Source organism: Mus musculus, chromosome 6 (assembly GCF_000001635.26).
Source record: "Mus musculus strain C57BL/6J chromosome 6, GRCm38.p6 C57BL/6J".
NCBI lineage: Eukaryota > Metazoa > Chordata > Mammalia > Rodentia > Muridae > Mus > Mus musculus.
In genome coordinates, this window is record NC_000072.6 from 142,457,833 (window position 1) to 142,479,302 (window position 21,470).

At 42.9% G+C, this 21,470-nt stretch overlaps 1 protein-coding gene across 3 annotated transcripts in view; it reads right to left on the minus strand.

Moving 5' to 3' along the window:
* Positions 1–15,298, minus strand: part of Gys2 (glycogen synthase 2) — a 50,519-nt gene extending 35,221 nt beyond the window's left edge. Inside the window, exons 1-4 of one of the 3 annotated variants that reach the window (XM_006506957.4) lie at positions 14,849–15,293; positions 5,393–5,574; positions 3,302–3,493; positions 1,550–1,732 (exon numbers count right to left, since the gene is read on the minus strand). In XM_006506957.4, coding sequence (XP_006507020.1) covers positions 1,550–1,732; positions 3,302–3,493; positions 5,393–5,574; positions 14,849–14,969 — 678 coding nt within the window. In that variant the 5' untranslated portion in view covers positions 14,970–15,293. Of the gene's footprint in view, positions 1–1,549; positions 1,733–3,301; positions 3,494–5,392; positions 5,575–14,848 lie in introns of all 3 variants that reach the window. The other 2 variants (NM_145572.2, XM_011241583.2) reach the window with 2 other exon arrangements.
* Positions 15,299–21,470: the final 6,172 nt, after the last annotated feature.

Here is a 21,470-nt window from a genome sequence, read left to right on the forward strand (position 1 = left end):
GCTGAACAGTTCACGAGAATAATGGGCTTGAATTTCATATCACATATCTGAATATACTTGAGATATGTAACCATCATTAGAGGCATACAGATGTAGTTATTTCCTTCAACCAAAGGGTTTGTTGTAACTATAATGTGTCTGTCCCTAAATAAAACTACTCATTACACATTATTAGTTTTTTGGTTTTTTTTTATTGGCTGCGTGTCTATAAGACCACGCAGCAGTGCAGAGTGAAGGATCCTGTTGTCGGGCTAAGCTCCAAGTCTGACCTTCGCAGGACACGCTGCACTGCTCAGTGCCCATCAGAGAGAGCTGCTTTGCCCTCATTAGCTGGCTGTTACCATGCATGGTTTGCAGGTCTGCTCAGTCTCCTGCCTTTCTAAATAAATCCCTGTTGACTTTATGTAAAGCCTAGATCTTAGCACGGGCTGACCTTTTTGTAGGGCAGCTCTCATTAGCTCCGCTGTCTGCACAGTGAGAGGCTTTCAGGAGCTTCCTCTAGCATTCCAAATGTGTTTGAGACAGCAACATAAACTTCCCAGGCTACTGATTATTATTCATGAATGTGCATCTGAGGACACACACATTCTGATTCATAGGATCGCAGAACTTTGAATGCTGGGAAAGATTTTTTAAAAACTCACATTTTCAGCTTCTTGATTGTCCTAATAATGAAACCAAACTTTTAAGCCCTAAACTGACTTGATAAGTAAAATGAATATTAAATATTTATCTTTTTAAATGTATGGCAGTCAAATGTGTGCTTTATATAAACTTGCTGCCCTTGCAGAGAACCTGAGTTCAATTCTCAGGACACATGCGAACAGTTCACAGCAACTTGTAATTCCAGCTCCAGACTTGATGCCCTCCTTTGGCCTCCAAGAGCACTTGCGCACATGTCAAATATACCCACACAGACACATAAGTAAAATTAAAAGATAAAAGAAACTTATGATGCTAACCTAACTAATGGAAAATTGAAGAAAGATTCAAAACTGAATGATTGGGGGTCACAGAGATGAACAATGTATAAACTGAGCAGCTACATCATCAGATGCTTACCTCCACTTCCAGTGCCAGCTGCTCTTGCAGCCCTGGAAGCATGTCACCTATGCACTGCAGAAATACAGAAAGAAGCTGACCCGCCCACAGTGCTCACCAATAAATAGCTCACATGGAGGATAGAGGAGATAAAGCTAACAGACCCCAGTAATCTAACTGCCTTCATCAGACCTCAAATTCTGGAAGGAACAGGAGCCTATGTCTGGCTATGCACAGCATCCCTGTTCTGTTACACCCGTCTGGATCTGTCTCCCCAGAGAGGGAGCAGAATTCAGGTCTCTCAACCTCCACACTTCACTGCACTCTGAGCAAAATTAAGCTCCCTCCACCTCCATCACCCAGGGGACGCTGCTCTGTGAATCCTGATTAGCTGAAAGGGCATCGCTGCCATGTGGTTGTTAGCTCAAACGTAGCGATCAATATCTTTCATCTTTGGGCTTCAATGAACGGAAAGGAAGGGGCTGAGGGGGGCTGGTGGGTGTTTTACCTTGTCAAGCTGGTTGTAGAAGTCAATATTTGCTGCACAGAGATAACGCCCAAGCAGTGTGGCATGGGTTGTAAATACTGTGGCAATGGGGAGTTTCCTGGCACGAGAAAGGATCAGCCCAGTCCCAGCCTGCCATTCATGGAATTGGGCAATGACGTGTTTACCGTCTGCGTGGTCTGTCACCTGCATCAGAAGAAAACACTTTAGAAAAGTTTTTGTTGACGCTTGATCTTGACCATTGCCCACAGCAGGACAGATGTGAGACGTGGCGGTCTTACCTCTCTTAAAAGGGCATACACTTGGAGCATGCAAACTTAGCAAGAGAAAGTAAGATTTACTGACAAGTTGGTCAAGTCCATCTATTTATCTCTTAATCCTCTCTTTTAGGAATGGGCCATATTTATTTTTGTATCCATAGAATACATATAAGTATTATGAAGAGTAATATCCATTATACTGTTAATAATTTAAATAAACGTTCAATTGATAGTAATATTCATTGAGTAAATGACTCAATAACAGAAGCAATGCTTTTGAAGAAATCAAGAGAATCTACTGAGTCTACCCAAGGGAGTTTCTTTCAAACTCTCTCTCTCTCTCTCTCTCTCTCTCTCTCTCTCTCTCTCTCTCTCTCTCTCTCTCTCTCACACACACACACACACACACACACACACAAATATGCTCTCATACCAAATCACACACACACACACACACACCCCACCTTGTCACTGGTGCCAAAAGACTGCATATCTGTTACCACAACAGGCTTTTCCCAAAGTACAAACCACCTTCCCCTCTACTACTACCAAGAAGCTGATGGCCACCTTCTCCAGCCAGCCCCTGGTAGGGATTGTATAGGACTTCATCAGACAGATATGTTACTCTGTCCTTAGCTGCCCTCCTCACTGGGGTCCCATTCCTTCAGATCTGACTTCCAGCCTAGATGCTGCCATCTAGAAGTGATGAGAACATGCAGACAAAACCTACTACTGTGCTTTGAGGAGTTTGAGAGAATAGAGGCTGGGCTCATTTAACAGACTGGCCTCCAGTGCTCTTTCTCTGTGCACTGCTGGGCTATTCTGTTGCAAAGGACTCCTGAGTAGCAGCTACTGAGGCTAATTCAGCTGTTAGTGTATAATGGAAATGTTAAGAAGTCACTGTAAGGGCACCTGTGTCCATAATACACAAAACACAATGTTCCAAGTCTTTCCTGCTGTCTAGAATTTATTTGCACTTTTCATGATGTATATCTTTTTATACATATATTTTGGATTTTATCTACATAAGCAGGCAATATATCTGAATAGTTTTCTTTGTTTTTAATATAATTTAATTTTTTTTCTTATTCACTTTACATCCTACTCACTGTTTCCCTTCCACAATCCTTCCCCCATCTCCTCTCCCCTTCTCCTCTGAGCAAGTGGAAGTCCCCCTGGCTATCCCTCACCTTGGCACTGCAAGTTCCTGTAGGCTAGGTGCTTTCTTTCCCACTGATGCCAGACAAGGCAGCCCTAACTGGGTGTTTTACATATATGATTCTATTTAAATAATACACAAGATAAATAGCAATAAGTATTCCTGCTCTGTTGCCAAGGTTGGCACATAGTTTAGGAGTGGTAAACATTTCCTTGAAATTCTTTTTAAATGCATTATGACAATCAATAAAAGCATTATCTCCAAACTCTTGGGTCACTGTGGATCCTAGGCACAGTAGACTGCCCCTCTGCTCTGTCAGTGTACTGCAAACTGTACCTCCTTTAAGAACCAGGCAGTTAAAGACCCAAATATGAGCATGTCGTTAGCTTCTCGGTCATGATGAGGGATGCCAACGCCACAAGCTTCCCAGAAGTCACCCTTCCATCTGTCCAGGTTCCATGCTGAGGAGCTGATGTCAAAGAGCACCACGTAGGGACTCCCTTCTATGAGCCATCTTCCAAAATGCACCTGACATGGAAAGAAAGCATAGCCGCTGTCGTAGTAAGTACAACATAAGAGAAAGGACGTATATTTGGACTTAGAATGTGTAGCCATTATTTGAGGAGGGTTATGATTTGCATGTGAAATGTCCTCTACAAAAGTATTTTCTTGCACACTTGGCCCCAGCTCATGGTGCTATTTGGGAAGGTTATGAAACCTTTAGAAGGTGGAGCCTCACTGTAGGAAGGCCTTGATTTTTTTATAGCCAGGCTCCACTTCCTGTTTCTTTCTGCTTCCTGGATGCAGATACAATGTGATCAGCCAGCCTCCTGCTCCTGCCACCATGATTGTCCTGCCTGCTGCCATATCTTTCCTGCCCTGATGAAACATATCCCTCTATAATTGCAAGTCAAACAAGACCTTTCTCCCTTACTTTTGTCAGAATATTTTATCACAACCCCAAGAAAGAAACTAAGACAAAAATCAACAGCAGACCAAGTGTCGCTGTGTCAATGTGAAGTGTTTCCCTGAAGACAAATGCTCAAATGTCAAAAGCCTTTGGAAGTTGGTGTTATCTCTGGAGTTTTCTGTATATAAGATCAGACCATCTTAAATGGTGACAGTTTGGCTTTATTCATTTTAATTTGAATGCCATTTATTTATTTCTCTTGTCTTATTAGTCTGGCTGGGATTCCTAGAGCTAGGCTACATAAAATAAAATTTTCACAAGTTCTTTGTTTTAGATCTTAGAAAGCATTTAGCTTTTGAACCATAAAGGTTCAATAGACTTAGCTGATTAATTCATTCATGAATTCACAACTAAAAGCTATTAGAATGGGGGACATTTGAAGGGTATTTAATCAGTCCCTAGCCCCTCCTGGATGCCCTTTGCTTGTGTCTACTATGAGCAGAGCAACCTCTAAGCCATATTTCCACCACTATGATATTCCATCTTACCACACCCCTAAAGCAATGATGATAGCTAAGCCCAGACTAAACCCATGAAGCCAAAGAGAAATTCCTCTTGTGAATTGCCTCTCGGGTAGGCCACCTTTGATTGACCAACTGAGCTGCACGCAGCTGTGATGACAGCTGATGTTTGCACTTGAAGCCGAAGGGAGTGCCCACCCATCTGGGTGCTGTCTCCAGAGTCTGCTCTTCATTAAGTGAGGTTATTTGAAAGGCAGGGGTCCGGATCATGTGACTTCTGCTTTTCTGTTCCTTGTTACCTTCTTGTGATTCTGTGCTGTACTGGGTTCAACTTCGTAGCATGAGAAGCACTCGTTATGTAATCCAGTCTGCCTATTTGCTACCACATGGCAAGTCTGAGTGTTTTGCCTGCATTTTTGTCTGTATACTATATATCTGCCTGGTTCTCAAGGGAGCAAAAGAAGGCTGTTTGAACCACTGGTACTGGCATTACAAACTTTTCTCCACTAACTCCCATTTGGTCAGGGCATTTTATCGTAGCAACAGAATATATTATTTTATTTTGTACAAGAGTAAGGCTCTATCTAACTTAGACCCCAAGGCCTCATGCACACTAGCCAAGCACTCTACTGTTGAACTACATCCCCAGGCCCATATAAATAGTTTGGATGAAAGCGTGCTCTTAGTAAACCACTATTGACTAATGTCATCGACTCTTATGACTTTGGCCTCAATTTATGTACAGCTTTTTCAAGACCCCATCAACCCTGAATCTTCCTGGGGCTTCCATCTCCTCGTCCTGTTAGAGAATCTTAGCTTTCACAAGGGGCCTCAACTGCTGCACTCTGTGTAAGAACAAGTATTGTCTTCCTTGTAAATCTCTTCCTTAGCTAGGTGGATAGTCTCCTCTGAGTTGGTGGGAGGTGTGTGTGTGTGGTGCTTTCTGGTAACAGTTTGTTTAGAGTTAGAGAGGAACAGGGCATCAGAATCTTTTACCTGGCAGCCATGTTTATTCATCGCATCCACAGCTTTTCTGACAGCATCGTTGGTGGGCTCACATTGTTCTACTTGAGTCTTCATATTATGCTCAAAGTACGGACCTATCAGGAAGTAATTCTCTCCCCACTCATCGGCTGTCGTTTTGGCCTTGGTCTGGATCACAGTACAGATGCCCCCAACTGTGAAGGAGAAAACTTTCTGTTCTTATTCCAGTTGGCAATCCAAGAGAAGAATCCCTGTCTATGACTCTGCTACTTAAAGTGACACTTTACTTCGATTTTTAAAAGGGTAGGATCTAATGTGCTCTGAGGAGTGCAATCTGAACCTTGTCTAAAGCCACTCGGTGCCTGTAAAAGTGACAAGCTAGCCAAGCAGGCATTCCAAGAACTCTTCAGAGAGGACTGGAGGGAAGTAGTGTATATCTTAAGATGCCATCCACAGCTCAGGCTCTGCTACTACCGTGGGCCTCTAAGGGGCTCTAGTCGATCCAAGTAACAGTCTCTGCAGTTTCCTCGTGCTGAGGAGCCAGTCCATTTCTACAGCATAGACAAGGTGCCTTTGACCAGGGGAATGAGCTGGGAGAGCTCGATGGAGGATGATTGGCCCAATTCTGGCGTCAAGCCACAGATGTAAATGCCAAGTCTGGTGTATATGTGATGGCTCTCCCTGCCCACCGGATCCCTAGAATTATTGTTTATTCCCCCACCACACCCCCGCACTGACATTGATGCTACCACTATTAAAACATAAGGCTAGAGAGAATGTACATTCTTGAGTCTAACATGCCACCCTCTAGAAAGCTGTCCTTGAGGAAGCAGGAAAAAGATGGGTATATGAGGATAGCCACAGAGTCACTTATAATGCTGGAAAATTGGAAACCACTTAGACTGAACTAAGTAAGTCACATAACGAGTCTAAGGCTCAGTGTCAACCTGCTAAATGACAATAAAATGCTGTTCGTCTCAGAACGACAGAGTGGAAAAGAAGTGTTGACGGTTAGGGCTAATGAGTATGGGGAGGTGGCTTCGCTCAGTGGAACAGAGCTTACCTGGAATATGCAAGACCCTGAGTTTGATTTGCAGCAACACATACACACACACACACACACACACACACACACACACACACAGCTTAAAGGGAAAGGTGATATTTGAATAAGAATAATATCACTTAAAAGGATGACTAGAAGCCAGGTATGGCAGCATACACCTTTAATCCCAGCACGCAGGAGGCAGAGGGAGGCAGCTCTCTTGAATTTCAGGCCAGACTCTATAGAGTGAGTTCCAGGACAGCCAGGACTACACAGAGAAACCCTCTCTCAAAACAAAACAAACAAACAAGCAAAAGGTTGATTAAAACAATGTAAAATTAGAGGCAAGGGGGTATCCTGGAGAGGAACCGAACCATTCAGACAGTGCTGAGGTTAAAGCAGGCCTGAAGTGTCGGCGGAGTGTAGGTGGGGACGGTAGCAGTCACTTGATGGAATTGATTTGAGACTGGGCAGCAGATGTGAGGGACAGTGGAGGACAAAAGAAGGTCTCCAGGGAACTGGGCAGGACACTTCCTGCACCAGCCCTCAGTAATGGGTTTCCAGAATATGGAAATAGCCAGGACAGCTTCTTCAGTAATTTGTCCTTGCGCTTCTGTAGGCACCAGAATAACCCAGGAAGTCCTTGATAGAAAGACCTGTCCCCAGCCCTCGACTGGAAAGAGCTACCTTGTCACTTCTGTACTGAGAAAGTTTGTTTCTCACTGCCATTTCTTGAGTTTTTCAGTTGCTCAGATACAGTTTTTAAAAACTGTTTTTATCTTTATCTGTGAATTTTTCTTTAGGTCTGGGTGAACTCTCTACTTCAGGAGAAAATGTCCTTTTTAAAAAAGATTTATTTATTTTATGTATATGAATACATTGTTGCTGTCTTCAGACACACCAGAAGAGGGCATCGGATGCCATTACACATGGTTGTGAGCCACCATATGATTGCTGGAAATTGAAATCAGGACCTCTGAAAGAGCAGTCAGTGCTCTTAACTGCTGAGCCATCTCTCCAGCCTGGAAAATGTCTTTTGAGTAAGAGAAAACCAAGAGACAAATCCTGGTGCTCGCCTATGATGTTAACAAGACTCCTTGCTGTACACAGAAGAGCTGGTGAGGCTCCTGAACATAAAGACTGTTGAAGCAATTTTCACAAGATAACCGTCTTATGAACCTCATCGGTAAGGAAAGACTCCTTTTTTCTTTTCCCTTCCTTCCTTCCTTCCTTCCTTCCTTCCTTCCTTCCTTCCTTCCTTCCTTCCTTCCTTCCTTCCTTCCTCCCTCCCTCCCTCCCTCCCTCCCTCTCTCTCTCTCTCTCTCTCTCTCTCTCTCTCTCTCTCTCTCTCTCTTTCTTTCTCTTTCTTCCTTTCTTCCTTTCTTTCTTTTTTCTTTTTTTTGAAACAGGGTATCACTGGCTGTCCTGGGATTCACTATATAGACTAGACTGGCCTCAAACTCACAGAGATATGCTTGTCTCTGCCTCCCAAGGGCTAATGTTAAAGGCATACACTTCCACACCCAGTTTAAAAGTCACATCCTAACAAAATATAACATAATATATATCTTTTGGCAAACAAAGCAAAACAGAAATCCCTGCCCAAAAGAATATAAGGATTTCAAACTGATTCTCCTCTTCTGTAGGCCCAGCTCCCTCATCTATCTTCATCCTTCAGAAGGAAATGTTATTAAGCCCCAAATTCCTTATCCACACACATTTGCATGTATAACTTAAAAAAAAAAGGTTTATTTATCTGTATTGTATTTGTAGGAGAATTTTGCTTTCCTGCATGTGTATCATGTGTGTGCAATGCCTTTAGAGGTCAGAAGGGGGCACTAGAGACCCTGGTCCTGGAGTTACAGATAGTGTGAGTGGCCTGGTGGGTGCTGGGAAAGGACTTTGGTCCTATGCAAGAACAATAGATGGTTTAACTCTGGCCATTTCTCCATCCCCTGCAGCCATATCCTGCCCATAGGCATTAGAATATCCATATGTATTAAACTATAGGTCTCAAATTAACACTCATTTTGGCTGTCTTCAGGGTGGCTTCCTGTAGTATGCCCTCTCGCTACTTCCTACAGCTAGCTATAGTTCATCTGCTCTGTCTCCTGTCCACATTACACCACACTAAAACATATGGCAAAAACTGTAGTAGTCAAACCATCATGATGTATATATAAAAACAGGGATGTGAATGGAATAGAATAGCAAACCTAGAAATGCGGCCACCTGTGTGCAGCCAGCTGACTTCTGACAAGGATATATGCTACGCACTCCGGTTGAGTCAGCTTGACAGGCCGAGAGGCCTAAAAGCCACTCACGAGACAGAGAGTTTCACGGAAACTCACTCCTGGAGTCTGGTGTTCTCTTTAACCCATATACTCATATTCTATTCCCACATTAGTCTGGTGTATGGATCCATGTGCTCTCTTATTATAAGTGCCTTTTAAGATTGAATTCTGACATAGCTAAGCCTTCACCAGTGTTCGAACGTCCTAGAAAGTCCTTGAGCTGACCATGGGCTTGGAATTCAGTAAGAATGTTACCTATTCAGTGATATTCAGAATTGCCTCTGGTATTACACTATCACTTAGAATAAAAGCCAAGTTGCTCCCATATACAGGAATTTACAATGGTTTAGGAAGTAGATCGGGCTGTGGTTTTAGAATATTGCATTATTCATGAGATGGTTAGCTAGAACGGAACTCCCTAGTTAGAACCATGACTTGGGTGTGAAAGCCCTTGCCCTAGGAGTGTAAAGACCTCACACCTGGCTTCTAAGACTATAGCTGACCTTAGATAGAGCTGACTTTGTCTCAGTTATTTTATTGCCCAGTTCCTGCCAGTCTTTGTGTTTTCATTCCTCTGTTTTATGTAAGAGTCATTAAGCATCCGGTAACCTCATTTGTACCTTGCCAATGTGTCACCCAACTTCCTTATTTTCTTCTGTATAAAAAGTTTGATGCTCGATTTGACAAATTACATTCAGATTCTACACAACCTCTCCTGTGTGCATCTGTCTGTCATTCCATCTGACGCTTTGCCCACCCATGACTAGAGACCCGTACCACACAGACAAAGGGGCCCAGAGGGTCTGCGGCAGATATAAAGCACACACAATGGGGAAAGACATGATTCTGAGGCAAAGTGGATGGAAAATTGGAAGCACAGCAATGGAACTAGACTGAGCACTCTTCCCAAAACTCAGTTCAAATGAACTCCATGCTTGCACTGGAGAGATGAGCTCACAGGAAGGACAGGCAGAGGCCAGTCGCCCGAGCAGCAGAACAGACTAGACCCTCAAAGCACAGGAAACAACTGAACTCACACCAAAAGAAACAGTCAACAGAGTAAGCAGAGGCTTTTCCAAGACACCATTTGCCAATTATTAGTCTCATAAAGAGTTAATATCAGGAGTATGTAAGAAGCCCAGTTTAATAGTAAATCACCACTACCATATGGTAAGCATCAAACCTAAATAGACGTGTCTCAAATGTGCCGTTATTCCTACATCAATTCCAGTGTTGTCTGGAAATCTGATAAAAATACCAGGTTCTCTTCTCAGAAACAGTCTCACCTTAGGCTGAGGAGAAGGCACAGCCATAAAGTGTTTGTGGAGCAAGCATGAGGCTCTCCAATGTTGGCATAGACTTATGATCCCATCACAGGAAAGTTGGAGACAGGCAGGCACCTGGGGCTCTACGGGCTGGTAGTCTAGCCTTAGGTAGCTGGAAAGAGCCCCCGTCTCCAAAAACAACTCACTCCAGCTATGTACCGAAAAACTAGTCTCCAGTGATATTCCAACCCATGGGCAGTCCTGGTTAAAAATCAGTGGTCACAAAACAAAAAGAGGCATGGAGTCTGGAAAGGAACCTGAGGGATGGGGTAATATGATAGGGTGAGAGGAAGATGAAAGAGAGAGTGTGTGTGTGTGTGTGTGGTGGGGGGGAGTAAACAGAAAATACATGTATGGAAATATCAGAGAACAAATTTAATTAATGGAAAACACAGATTAGAAGTGAAGGACAAAATGACATAACCTTCAGGAAATTTGATACGGCTGGAAATTATCATAAGCAAAACAAACAGGACCCAGCATGGCAAACACTGTGTTTTCTGTTATTTGTGGATATTAGGTTTATCTCCTTAGGGGTAATAATTCATCAGGAATTTCACAATCTGGTCCTGGCTGGTCTCTGATCTCTGCACAGATTTCTGTTTTCTCCCTCAGGTCTATAAGTGGGGGACGCTATGCATCGTGGTTTACACACCATGAGTCTTGGGTGTGCAGTTACACGCACACACCACTCTCTCTGCCTGGTTGCCTCCTTCACTGTCTTTGCCTCACAGCGATTCAGCCCAGAGGTCTCAGCACAAGCTCTAGACAGCTTTCCCTTAACGCCAGACTGGGCTGGGAATTCTGCCCTAACCAACAACACACAGTAAGTCTACAACCTTGTTCTGCCTTTATGTTCATCACCCTGCATGATAAAATGCACGGCAGTGACCTATCTTCCCACACATCTGTGCATTTCAGAGAACTGGCATCAATTCTGTACCGTTCAAGTCATTTCTCTACTCTCCAGTCTGTCTTCCCTCAAAGTGCCTGACATTTTATTTAACACTTGGTGCTCTTTATTAAATAATGGCTGGAGAGTTGTAATAATAAATGGGTGAATGAATAGAAAGCAACCACCTGAGGCTGGTGTGCACCTGAGGCTGGTGTGCACCTGAGGCTGGTGTGCACCTGAGGTTGGTGTGCATAGGCAGGACAGGTTGTTTTAAGAATAAAGTCTTATATGGCTGTCTTCTGAGCGGCTTTGCCAGAGCCTGACAACTACAGAGGCAGATGCTCACAACCAACCATTGGAGTGAGTGTGGGGGTCCCTGATGAAGGAGTTGGAGAAGGGTCAGAGGAGCTCAGGGGGTTTGCAGCCCCATGGAGAGAGCAACAGTGTCAACAGACCAGACCCCCAGAGCTCCCAGAGACTGGACCACCAACCAAAGAGTACACATGGAGGGACCCATGGCTCTGGCCACATATGTGGCAGAGGATGGCCTTTTTGGACATCAGAGGGAGAAGAGGCCCTTGAGTCGGAGGGTGCTTGATGCCTCAGTGTAGATGAATGCCAGGGCGGGAAGACAGGAGTGAGTGGGTGGGTGGAGGAGCACCCTCATAGAGGTAGTGGGAGGGAGAATGGGATAGAGGGCTTCCAAAGGGGAGACCTGGAAAGGGAAACACATTTGAAATGTAAATGAAGAAAATATCCAATAAAAAAGACATCTCTCATTAAATTTAAAAAAAGAATAATATTTAATAACCACTATTCCTTTCCTTGCTGTGTTCGCCATATTTCTGTCATTCACTCAAAATTCTCACACTGGAAAATCGTTTTGCCTCCCTCAGATGTCTTTTGTGGGGCCGGAGAGATGGCTCAGGGGTTAAAACCTCTCCTTGCTCTTGCAGAAGACTCACACTCATCCCCCAGCACTCACACGCTCACATCTGCCTGTCACTCCATTTACAGAGGTTCAGATGCCCTCTTCTGGCCTGCATGCACACTTCATGCACATGGTACAGTGATGTACATGCAGGCAAGCACTCATACATCTACAGTTTATGTATGTACAATAAAAATGAAACCTGTTTTTTAAATTTGTTTGTTTTCTTGGACATGAATACACTTCCTTGCTTGCCACAGATCATCATAGGATGGTCAGAGGACACTGTATTCTCTTTATTCATGAAGCATGTGATATCTAGATAGACTGATTTTTTGTTTTGTTTTCCTTGAAAGCTTCAAAAATCTCTGATATTTTTCCGTAAGTCAAAGTTATTCATCTGTGGAACAGTTTCTTAGACAGTGAACATTTTAGTATTTAGTTGTTACATGTATTCTCACCAGACTAAATGTTCTTCCCATCTTTGCCATGTATGGGGTCAGCAGGTTCCCCCATATGGCCTCTCAGCTATGAGACAAGGGAGGCTGGTTTGTAAGCTCTAAGATGCCTCATGTCATAGCCACAAACGGACAGGACAACAGACTCAAGTTAGATTTTAGAAAGGAGCTACGATAGCTAGATTCATTACCTAAATAAAACCTACATTGAAAATATTAAGTTTATGCTCAAGATGTCAGCATGAATAGAGAACACTCTTAAAACCAATCAACAGGTGATGAGACATGGCTCATCAGGGAAAAGCATTTGCTGCCCTACTTGGGTTCAACTCCGGCTCTCACAGGACACCTCCCAACCCTCTGTAACTCCAGGTCCAAGAGGCCGGACACCCTCGTCTAATCTTTTCTGCACAGGTGCACCTACATACTGCAACCAGAACATTCATACATATAAACAAAAGTAAAATGTTTTTTAAAATAAGAAAGCCAAATGAGCATGTTCTGTATGCCAGGGACTTCTCTAGAGCTGAGGTCATCACACATGTCAACACGTAAGATACCCCCTTCCCCCTAAGACTCCAATTTCCATGAGTGATACCTTCTGATGCCCCATTTGTGTTTGTTCAATGGAGAGAAGGAAGAAGGGTCATGCCGGTGTCAAGGGCTTGTGCACGGGTCTTCAGGACTGATTCCCAGTGCTAACCCCACCCCAGCCTTTCCCCTCCAAAACCTCTGTCCAGGGGTTCCTGTGTACTCTGCAGAGAAAACCTTTCACTCCAGGGAGACTCTGGGACTCGTGTGTAGTAGTGGTAGCCCTATTTGCAAGAACCCTGGCCTTATTCAGAAACCGTAGAGACAGAATTGGTGAGTGTAAAGGGACATTTGAAAGAGCTGTGTGCACAACACGTCCCTCCTCTGTGCTAAGGTCCGGTCCTCTCTGCTCCTCTCATCAGTACAGAGGATGAAGGGCTCATCCTTTGAGCTGCGTCTGAGGGCGTCTAAACAGAGGAGCCCTCTGCTGACTTTCCTTTTACGTATTTCCTAAATGTGTACTGGGGGAACTTTGAACAGTCAGAATAAGGCGGAAGCCAGGACAGAGTGCAAATACAATCCTGCGTATGTGTGTGTACACAAGATGCACGTGGCACACGTGTGGGTACATGTTCCCGTGGGTGCATGTGTGAGAGCATGTGCACACACACATATAGGCCAGAGGTCACCAAAGTCCTGTTGACTTTGCTTTGTGAGACAGGGTCTCTCACTTGCCTGGAGTTTACCCATCCTGCTGGGCTGGCTGGCCAGTCAGCCTCTGGGGCCCTCCTGCCTCCACCTCCACAGCCCTGGGACAACAGGCATCTGCAGCCACACCCAGGTTCTTCACTTGAGTTTCAGGGCTGGAACTCGGGTCCTTATGCCTGCCAGAGGAGCATTTTACTGACAGAATTATCTTCCCAGACTCAGCAATTATAATTCCAACTCTGACATTATGCTGACCCTCAACATGTGCAAGGAAGAAATAGAATCTTCATTCATTCTCAGCTCCCATCTTCAATTTGTAAAGGTTGTATCATTTACCCTCTCCCCTCATCTCTCTGACAGGCTTTGTATGATCTTGCAGAATTCAGGAAATCTATTCACCTGTTAATATTCCCTTGAGATTTTTAAAACAAGCATAATGGCACACACTTTTTAATCCCAGCACTTGAATCTGTAATTTTCCAGGCCAACCATAACTAAACTGTGAGTTCATGTGTCAACATCCTAAAACTGGAAGATAAATCTCTAAGAGTTGATTTTCACATAGCCTTATAAATACCTCTATTAGAAAAATCACTTAGGTTGCCTCATCCATCTTTCATTTTCAAAAGCACATTTTCTATATATGCATAGCATTGGAGAAAGATTCATTTTAATATTTCTCAGTAGAACACAATTTAAATGAAACTCTAACTTCAATCTTATCTTGAATTCTTAGAAGCATTAAACACTAATAGCATGAAGAGGTAACATTTCTGATTAGTCCTGACCACATATAGCTTTTCCTCTAAGAAAAGAATTTCTTAATTTGCTTCTTATTTATAAGGAAAATGCTCAGACAAAACAATAACTTGCCCCTTGGTCTTGCAAACTTTATATGCCCCAGTATAGGGGAACACCAGGGCCAAGAAGTGGGAGTGGGTGGGTAGGGGAGAGGGGTGGGGGGAGGGTATAGGGGACTTTCGGGATAACATTTGAAATGTAAATGAAGAAAATACCTAATACAAAATTAGAAAAAGTTTTAAAAAATTCCTACTTGGCCATGACATTCATTTACATTTCTAACATTAACAAGCCTATTCAGCCACTCACTACCCTTTTGGATTCTCTCCCTCTTCACCCCACATATAAGTTTATGTTTTCATTGCCTGTTGGAAAGAGTTTTATGACCTACAGACACCTTCAGAGCCAATGCTGCCCCATCACCACTGGAGTCCCCTATGTCTCTGGCCCACCATGGCCAGTGTTGCAAGTAGTACAAACCTTTGTTGGTCACCTCCCAAGAAACTTCAAAAAGCAGTAAGTCTTCCACAGGGAGTCTTTCAGCTTCCCACACAGGGAGCCCACCAAGGGATGTCACCGACAAGGAGCGGCCTCTGAGCATTCTTCTTCCAGCTGTGTGGTGCCGTTTGGGACCTGATTCAGCTGACTGCAGTCAGCACTGAGAAAAAGCAGCAGCCTTGGGATAGCCTCTACAGGGTGAGCCAGCAATCTGAGGTCACATGAACCCAGCGCAGCTGGATGAAGCGTGCCCAGCTCCTTGCTGCCTTTCAGGAGAGGGCAGTGCCTCACAGTTATAATCCACACAGACACCCAAAAACAAAAAAAACAAGACAAAACAAAACAAAAAATCGCAGCTGAAACCTGACTATTCACAGCAGGGCAGGTAGCCAGAGGACAGACTGAGCATGACAAGAGTCCAGTCCTTTGGCCTTTGGCCTTTAGACCAAACTCCTACACTCTCTGGATGCTTATTTTGTCATTGGCAGAAGCACAAGCAGGAGTTTCCCTCAGACACAAGCAGTTTTCCACAGACTGCACGGTGGTGCCTAGAGTCTACCCCAGCCTGTGCCTAGCTGTGCTCTTCCCTCTGCCTCTCCTTATCTAGAACTCTGAGTTTTATTCCCACTTATTTTATTCTAAATGTACAAGCTGGATTGTGGTGAGAGGCCAGATCTCGATTCTCCTTAAATGCTGTACTTTTTTGGTATACAAAGGCATAAACCACGGTGTCTTTCTGCATAGCACATAAAGAATGTGTCATTTTGGTTGATTGGTTGATTGTCAATCCCTATCTTAATGGCTAAAGAGAAATGAATTTTAGTTCCGTTCATGGATTTTAAATGTCAAGTATTATGGGATTGATAGTATTTCATAATTCAGTGCTCAGGAAAGTATTGAAATATGGGGGAAAGTTGCAGAAGAGGTTAGGATCTGAACTTTCACCATAATGATGATTACATCATCAGTAAAGGCCGTGCACCGCCTTTTCTGTATTTGTCAGTGTACAACTATGTATGTGCTTGTGTGTTTGCCCATACAGACAAACACCACCTTCCACACTCTAATATTCCCAAAAGACAACTACAAGCATGCTTGATTTTTAACCATGTTCTTTACAAGTTTAGCTTGCTATCAACATGCCTACATTAATAGGCCTTTTTTTTTTCTTTCAGAAAATGATAATTGTCCCAAGTATTCTTCTTGTTTGAATTTTAAGAATTCGGGCCAGCGAGAGGGTGCAGCAGGTGAAGAGCTTGCGGCCAAGCCTGATGACCTGGATTTGATCCTGGGACCCACATGACAGAAATAGATAGCCAGCTCCTGCATGTCATCATCTGACCTTCATGCATGTGTGGTGGTACACATAAGCAGTCACACACATACCACCTGCAAAAGAAATGCAATAGAGGAGCTGGGCGTGGTGGCGCACACCTTTAATCCCAGCACTCGGGAGGCAGTGGCAGGAGGATTTCTGAGTTTGAGGCCAGCCTGGTTTACAAAGTGAGTTCCAGGACAGCCAGGGCTACACAGAGAAACCCTGTCTCAAAAAACAAACAAACAACAACAACAAAACAAACAAACAAACAAAACAAAAAGAAAAGAAAAAAAAGAAATACAATAGAAAAATTTAAAAATAGAATTTTTAAAATTCTCACAAAAACTAAATTGTTAATACAGTATAGAAAATTTTATTAGTTTTTTTTAGCAACATCATTCAGCAGTAACTTAAGCCTGTCTTAATGACTCAAGGTGAATAGAGTCATATTTTATCATGTAGTATAAGCCTATGGAAATGAAGTAGAATATGTTTGTCTTCTGGGACTCAGTGACATTAAAAAATTCTTTTTTTAAAAAAAATTTATTTATTTATTATATGTAAGTACACTGTAGCTGTCTTCAGACACTCCAGAAGAGGGAATCAGATCTCGGATGGTTGTGAGCCACCATGTGGTTGCCGGGATTTGAACTCCGGACCTTCGGAAGAGCAGTCAGGTGCTCTTACCCATTGAGCCATCTCACCAGCCCCAACATTAAAAAATTCTTATCCTTACCTATGAACATGTATATAATTACATACTGTATATTTACTTGTTTGAAGTTTGACAGAAAAGCTTATATGGCTAACATTAAAAATCAAGTCAAAGGGCTGGTGAGTTGGTTTAGTGGGTGATGGATCTCGCAGCAAGCCAGATGACTTGAGTTTGATCCGTAGAATTTACGAAAGGGAGGGGAGGAGAGAACTGAACACACAAAGTGTCCTCTGACCTTCAGATGTATGCTGTGTCCTGCATACCCACATTCTGCTACACACACGCACACACAACACAATAATAATAATAAATAATAATAATAATACAAAATACTTTTTGAGAAAATCAAGTACTACGATAGTATAAATGTGTGCCTATGTGCGGAATGCTCAACATGGCTGTCTCTTTGAAGAAATTGTGAGTATTGACTTAACCTCTGAAGGTTCATGGCTGTCTCTTTGAAGAAGTTGTGTGTATTGACTTAACCCCTGAAGGTTCTGCAAACCCCAGTAAAACTGAACAGAAGGTCGTGATGACGAGGAGTGTCAGAGGAGGCAGGCCTTAGGTTTGCTGCGGTCTCAGCAATTGCAGACTGGCTCGTCCAGCACTGAAAGGGTTGCAGAGAGTTAACTCACACAGCTACCTGCTAAGACCAAGTGCTCAGTTGTGAATCAGTCTCTGGTGGGGTTCAGTCCCATCAGCCACTTGGCAGTTATGTGAACTTCTGCAGTGTCTTCTAAGTTCCTGAACCTATCCAACTGATACAGAATAATTCCCAGGGATGTCAAAGTGCTCCACATAGGAATAAGGTTTCAAAAGAAGTTAGGGAATGGTTTGTAGAAGAGTCTTAACGAATACTCAGCCTTGGTTACAAAGTGTCTATAAAGATCTACTCAAACTTTCCCCCAGGGCAGTGGTTACCATTGAAGGGTGATGAAGTGAGAGGAAACTCTTTTTTTAAAAATTATTTTGAATATAGTACTATGAATATTTAATTACATAATACTTAAAGAGATGACCTTAGATGAATGAACATATTTGAAAGCACACAATATAATTAGGATATAAAGTAGAGCAAACAGTGAAACTGACTTGTCTGTAACCATTCATATGCACACATATGAATAGAAGACAAATCAACAGGCTAGGAGGCTCTGTGCTAAAACAAACAATGACTGTCTCTAAGTGTCCGTGGTTATGCCTAACATACATGGCCTTTTAGCTTGTGCTCAGCAAATTATGCCTGCAAACACACTGTACACAAAGTAAATAAAATAGCTTTCAAAAGTGTAACCACAGCACCTCATGGTTATTTTATACATTTCCACTCTTTGCTATTTTGAACTTTTAAAATGTTTACTTTGTTTTTGTTTGCGGCTTGATGTGTGTGTACATGTGTGCAAGAGGGCCCACACAGTTGAAAAGAGAGCTTCAGACCCCTTAGAACTGGAGTTATGGGTTGTGGTGAACCAGTGTGGGAGTCAGGAACCCAGGGAGAGGCCAGCATTCTTGACTGCTGAGCCATCTCTCTGACCCCAGTTTGATTACCTTTTTAAAAAGTTCCTGGTTCCCCTCTTACTTTCTCACCTCAAGTTCTGACATGTTCAAGGACATCTCCTAATGATGCCCTCTGAAGCACAGACAGACAACACGTTTTACTCTTATCCTTGATGTGAGGAGAGCATTTTGCCAAACCTTTGCTTTTGTAGTGGTGAATACCATTTTCAAAATTGTTACTTAAGTCAAGCAAGAGACATGAAATCCATGGAACTATATAAAGTATTACTGCCAATTATATCCTCACCAATACATATCATTGACATGAGGTCTCATCTTTTATATATATGTTCAGAGTGGCAGCAATCTGAGCAGGAAAGAGAAAAAGAGACAGAGAGAGAGACAGAGACAGAGACAGAGACAGAGAGAGGGGAGAGAGAGATTGGAGAGAGAAAGGAGAAGGAAGGAGAGAAAGAGAGAGAGAGAGAGAAAGAAAGAAAGAAAGAAAGAAAGAAAGAAAGAAAGAAAGAAAGAAAGGAAGGAAGGAAGGAAGGAAGGAAGGAAGGAAGGAAGGAAGGAAGGAAGGAAGAAAGAAAGAAAGAAAGAAAGAAAGAAAGAAAGAAAGAAAGAAAGAAAGAAAGAAAGAAAGAAAGAAAGAAAAAGGAAGGGCTGAGCGTGGTGGCGCATGCCTTTAATCCCAGCACTCAGGAGGCAGAGGCAGGCCGATTTCTGAGTTCGAGGCCAGCCTGGTCTACAAAGTGAGTTCCAGGACAGCCAGGGCTATACAGAGGAACCCTGTCTCGAAAAGCAGAGAGAGAGAGACAGAGACAGAGAGAGAGAGAGGGAGAGAGAGAGAGAGAGACAGAGACAGAGACAGAGACAGAGACAGAGACAGAGACAGAGAGAGACAGAGAGAAGGAAGGAAGGAAGGAAGGAAGGAAGGAAGGAAGGAAGGAAGGAATATTGCATTAAGCAAAGTTCTCTTCTTCACAAACTATGAAGTTTACATGAGAAATACCAAGCAAGGAGCTGGCAGATGCATGAGACCTGTCCTGACAAAGACAGAGGAAGAAGGATGCTCGGAGGATGCTGAGTCCCAGTTTCACAGCTGTATTCGCATTTTGCCAGTCTGGGAAAAGGAGCAAGAAGATGAGTCGAGCATAACAAAGCTTGTATTTGATTCTGTGTTAGCCAGGCCAGCAGAGGTCACCAGACACACTTAGGAAAGCACCATGGCTGAGACCTGTTGGAACCTTCTTGTCCATCTTTAGGGCTTCTGAGGCTTGATTCCATCCTCCTGTATGTCCCGGGTGTTCCGGACATTTTAATGAAGGATGTATATTATGTGCGCTATTCTGGTGGTCCAGGATACTTTCTGGTTCTGTTCGTTTGTTTGGTCATTTGACATAGGGTCTCTCTCTTAGTCTTGGCTGTCTTTGAACTTACTATGTAGACCAGACAAGCCTTGAACTTCAGAGATCCGCCTGCCTGTGCCACCATATCCAGTGGCCCAGGATCTTTTCACTCAACAGTAGTCTCTGCTTTCATGTGGACATAGAGACATTAATCTTGGGAAGTGTAGATAAGTCATAGCGGGTCAGGTACAACTATGTTCCTGACGAAATCTATAAAATGGTGAGCAGTAACACCAGATAGAAAAGAGGGATCCGTGGAGGCCAGGAAATTATGTCTGAACAAGACTATGCTGAGTACTAAAGAGATGTGGTGGCAAGGGCTTCCATTGTCACAGTGACAGAAGGAAAACCAGCACCCCTGGAACTCAAGCCATAATGAATGCCAAGGGGAGAGGAGAGGCGATCAAGAACAGATGAACCTAAGGAAGAGAGATCGGAGAAATAATCAAAGGAAGCTGGGAGTGTGGGCTCTATCCAAGTCATAACACGATGACAATAGAAGGCTTTCCGGAAGAGTCTGCTCTATAGAAAATGTAATGTTGATAAGAATATGAAGAGATGTCTGGGGTCAGAGTAAGCCAAGCCTACATTTCAGTGACAAATTCTAGTATATAAAATAGTGTCTCTTCTGAGGGTAGCATTATCCGCATGTTATAAAAACTGCAATGAAAGCAAATTATTTAGCACTTGGATCTTAAACAACAGTTTCCGTAATTTCATGAGGCCATCAAGGATTTAACCCACTGGTTGTGTCAGAGACCTCAAGATCTAATCACTTCTTCAAAGCACATCAGCGGACTACCATGCCCTGTATGTGAGTCTACGGAGGACATTTTTTTTTATTCAAACCATAGCAGTTTTTGAGGGTAGTGAGTGGAATTCAAGGGTCATGAGGGTGTGAAACAATAGAAGCCAATATAGAATATTGAGAATTACCTCTCTAAGAAAATCATATTTAAGTTGAGACTGAAGTTAAAAATAAAAAACAAAACAGGACTCAGAAGAATTCTAGGTAGAGTGACTATCATATACAAAGATGAAAAGGGTGTAGTAACTTCGGAGTTCAAAGTTCAACCTGCTTACAATCAGGGGTGACATAGGAGTCTGTCAGAGCTTCAGGAAAACATGGTTACAAATGCCTATTTATTTCCATAGCAGGACACGTGCCCTGGCGTGTGAGAGATGTGACAGAAACAGAAACTTTTATTTTAATTACTTAAAATTATGGAAACTCTCTATTGACAACAAGCATTTGTCCCTTTGATGGAAGGCGGGACAGCCAGTTTGTATATAGAATCGTAGGAAGAGAGCATTCTTATCTGCCATAAATATCTGCCCTCCTCCCTACCCTCATCCCTCTCCCAGTTTAAGATGGCCTCAAACTTGAGATTCTCCTGCCTCTGTCTGGAGTTCTGGGGTCATAGGTGTGCACTGTTACCATTTTGGTCTCATTTATATATTTACTTTGTCGATTTTATTGCTTTTTTAAAACAATGTCTAAATTTTAAGAATAAAGGTGTTTATTTTTATATTGTATGAAATTCTTCAAGAATTACAAAAATTATATTAAAATAAAAAGGAAAGCATTCATGATTACAGGTTTTCTGATGTAAATACTGTGAGGAAAGAGTTCCTCTTCCCTTGTTTGTAAATTGTACT